This window comes from Macrobrachium nipponense, chromosome 9 (assembly GCF_015104395.2).
Source record: "Macrobrachium nipponense isolate FS-2020 chromosome 9, ASM1510439v2, whole genome shotgun sequence".
NCBI lineage: Eukaryota > Metazoa > Arthropoda > Malacostraca > Decapoda > Palaemonidae > Macrobrachium > Macrobrachium nipponense.
In genome coordinates, this window is record NC_061110.1 from 83,787,099 (window position 1) to 83,791,207 (window position 4,109).

Here is a 4,109-nt window from a genome sequence, read left to right on the forward strand (position 1 = left end):
TATTTGGTTTTTATTTCAATGCTTTTTATATTGAGTTTTATAACTGATTGTCTTGCTTTCCTATTTTACTGTAATGTTTGCAGTGACGGTGACTCACCCGGTGAGGTTTGTTGCCTTGCATTTATGATAATATTACAATGATTGATAGTATATTTCATTAATCTCTTTATAATGTGCATTCACAAAGCATTGGAAGATCTCATACAAAACATACCTTATTTTTTATATGTTGGTGAGGGACAACATTTTAAGTAAATAAGAGACCTTGATAACTCAGGTCAAGATATCAGTAACTTTAACATCTAAGAAGGGTCAGTAGGCAGATTATGTCAACCTGCCTAGAAATAAAGGGAAAATGAACTATCGTTGGTGTTATGCGAAAAAAGTTTGTAGATTTGCAACATACGTAGTAACTACACAATGAAGTGCACACAAATGCATATTATATATAATATATATATATATATATATATAATATATATATATATATATATATATATATATGAACAGCATAGTGAACCCTACCACAAACCAACAATACTAGGGCCATAGTCTACTATAAAAGATACGTTTCATGCTGATGTCAGCACATCCTCAGTTTATACTACAATCAAAGTATTGAATACATCATTCATTAAGATTAATTTACACATAAAAATCTTAACTACGCACAACATCTGAAGTTAAAAGGGGAAAGATAAAAAAATTTAACAACCAATTCGAGAGCAGAGAAATGAAGGGATGACAGCGAAACGGCCACACACGCCCAAAGAAACTCAAGCCAGAGAGAGAGAGAGAGAGAGAGAGAGAGAGAGAGAGAGAGAGAGAGAGAGAGAGAGAGAGAGGTATTTACATTCTAAGCGGGAAAGAGGTGCTTTATATACAACGACTCAAAAGTAGTCCAATATGCAGTTTTACTCGTCGTACCTATAATGGAAAATTGGCTCTTTTTGATGGGAATTTTGCATTTTGATGAGTGCATTCTGATATTCGAAAATTCCGGGCTCGAAATCCTAGATCCTGTTATATAGCTTAATCCCAAATGGTTATGATAGCGGACCTGCAGTAACATTCGCGAGGAACCAACGTAACTTCCAAGACATCTTGGGTACTCATATTTGTATTCAACGTTTGACCTCATGAAGTCTTGCCGTTTATCATTAAAATGAAAAAAGGCCACTGGTCTTTTCCGGATTCATAAGAATAAGATTGAGGTTAAGGAAGCCAAATTCGCTCTAAATGATTTTCACCATCCTGAGTCGTAATTTATCTGAGTGAAAAAGAGGTATCGTAGTAAACATGGAAAGTTTGGGAACATTAAAATTTAACACTGGTAAGACGGTTCTAACAACTCTATATACAGGTCCTTTTGGAAAAAGAGTTTTTGAAAAATAATATATTAAAAACTCTATTTCATGATGGAAGGCAGTCCAATCTGATGTAAATTTTAGGAAACGTCAGTGAAGAGGCATCGTGAAGCCCCGAAGCGGTTTTGTGGCTTTAAGAGGAGGCCTCTCCAGTGGTTGTTTTTATTGCTGAGATAAATTAAATAAACAGATAAGCAATTTTAGCTAGAGTTATAAGTGAACAAGTGGAATCCAGTATTTTCTTAAGAAGGCATGCTGTTTAGTGGCTACATCCAAGGAGAATTTCTAAAATAAAAATTAGAAAATGGTGTTTATTTTTAAGTATACAAGCTCTTTTCCTATTACTGGATTATCATAAATGGTTAGAATGCTTTTTTTTTTTTTACTACGTTTTACGTTTTATTTCATCTTTTTAAATATATATTTCGTTGTAAATGAATCGTTCAAAATAATGGTAGGTCATAGATTGTGATACTAATAGAGAGCTCTTTGATGTTTATCAGTTTGAAGTGACATATGGAGTCATGAGCCCTGAGAACATGACAAAAAAAAAAAACCCTAGAAATTTTGTTTTTTGTTTTTTGAGAAACTCAAAGGTCGTTGCTTATTTTGATGTTCCGCTGTCTAATCAAAGTTAGCGCTACTTTGTTTGCTTTCGTTTGCTATGGAAACAGCCAGAACAGTCATCAATAATGAAATTATGCTAAGCAAGGTGTTATCCAACCTCCAGTTTAATCAGGATACGTGCAAGATATTTATAAACATTATTTTTCAAACTTAGGTAAATTAAAACGTGCTAAAATGTACAGACAAATGGAGCTTTGTTTTACTAACGAAAATTAAAATAAATACGTATGTTTATATATGTATATAATGTATAATATTATATATATATATATTATATATATATATATATATATTATATATGTTAATATATATATATATATATATATATTATATATAATAATATGGTATATATAAACATGTATATATACACACACACACATATATATAATATATATATATATATATATATATATATATATTATATATATATATATATGTATTTATCTAATAGATAAGTAATTTGTCTCTAATATAAACATAATAGTGTTTTTCTTCTAATACTTTATAATTTTATTTTATTTTATTCATTAAACATCAACAACTCATATTCATAAACTATTGCTCAGGTCATCTAAATCATTATCGATATGACAATATGAAGACAACATCGGGACTAAAATTCTGGTTTCCTTTTGCAATGTCACAAGACTCAACGAAGGTCTTCTTCGGAAAGAAACGACTATAAAAGCAAGAGGCCGCCTTCCAACGGCAGACACTCACTCACTAGTGGCCACGGTGAACACCCACGAGCAACAATGAAGTTCCTGGTCAGTATATCAAAGAGAGATATAGTTACTTGTAAATTTTCTCGTTTTTAGTACCATAGATCAGAGCAGGCACAACATTATTTACCAGGAAGTTTGTTTGGGTCTTTTATGACAAACGGCACATTTGCAGTCTTCTAAATACTTCTTGCTACCCGTCAAAGTGCTGACGATTTATCACGGGAAATTATTGGCTTGTTATATTGCTACTAATTTTCTAATTATTGACTATGAGGAGAAAAGTTCAAATGACATTTATCTCTTAAATAAGAAAATTTCTATGGAACTTCAAATGAGTACTTTCTGGTTTCCTTTACATACCAAAGCTTTTATGATTATGTGCATAATAAAGTCATTTGACTTACTTTCAAACATTATCTTATAAGAGCTAAGTGTTCGACGTTGATGATAATATGTCCCCACTTTAGCCATAAAATAGTAAAAGAAATAGTTATTAGTTTATTTCACCTTCTGAAGTAACCTTTGCTCACTATTACATATTAGTATATGCAATTTTTTATAATACCCCTTACATTTTGAATGGAGATTAATTTCACAGTGCTTTACAAAATTTCCAGGTAATTGTGCTGGTGGCGGCTTCTGCTTGCGCTGCTGCAATTGAAAAGCGAGATGCAGAGCCAGACCATGGGTATCGCAACTACTACCCTTACTACCCAAGACCCAATGGTTACAATCACTACCCTCACAAGAGATCAGCCGAACCAGAACCAGAGGCTGGATACAAACATGTCTACCATTCTTATCCTCACCATCACGGAAAGAGGTCGGCCGATCCTTATGCTTATGCTGAGCCTTACCCTTATCCTTACCCTTACGCAGAACCTTCCAATAACTATGGCTACTATGGCTATCCTGGCCCATACTACAGCTACCCTTCCTATTACTCAGGTTAAGAAGAACTTGACTGCTGGTCTCAGTGGAGCATAAATGTGGATTTTCTGTTGTTGCTGATTCAGAAGTGTTTCATGTAAAGAGAAACAATTGAATTAAAATACTGTAAAATGTATTTGGTTTTTATTTTAATGATTTTTATATTGAGTTTTATAGATCATTGTCTTCCTTTCCTAATTTACTGTAATGTTTGCAATGGCGGTGACTCACCCGGTTAGGTTTGTTGCCTTGCATTTATGATAATATTACAATGATTGATAGTATATTACATTAATCTCTTTATAATGTGCCTTCACAATCCATTGGAAGATCTCATACCAAACAGGAGAATGAAGGAGAATGACAATGACCTAATTTTTTTATGGGGAAAATGTTCACCAAGGGTGAAAAATATATGAGGTCAGATTTGTTAGTTAGGGACAATGATTTACCTGAATAA

The 4,109-nt window shown here is 32.8% G+C and overlaps 1 protein-coding gene across 1 annotated transcript; it reads left to right on the forward strand.

The window, feature by feature from the left end:
• Window positions 1-2,710: 2,710 nt before the first annotated feature.
• LOC135218370 (uncharacterized histidine-rich protein DDB_G0274557-like) lies at window positions 2,711-3,785 on the forward strand. Its single transcript, XM_064254626.1, has 2 exons — window positions 2,711-2,761; window positions 3,337-3,785. Exons 1-2 carry the CDS (start codon window positions 2,750-2,752, stop codon window positions 3,670-3,672), a joined length of 348 nt encoding a protein of 115 aa, XP_064110696.1. The 5' UTR covers window positions 2,711-2,749; the 3' UTR covers window positions 3,673-3,785.
• Window positions 3,786-4,109: the final 324 nt, after the last annotated feature.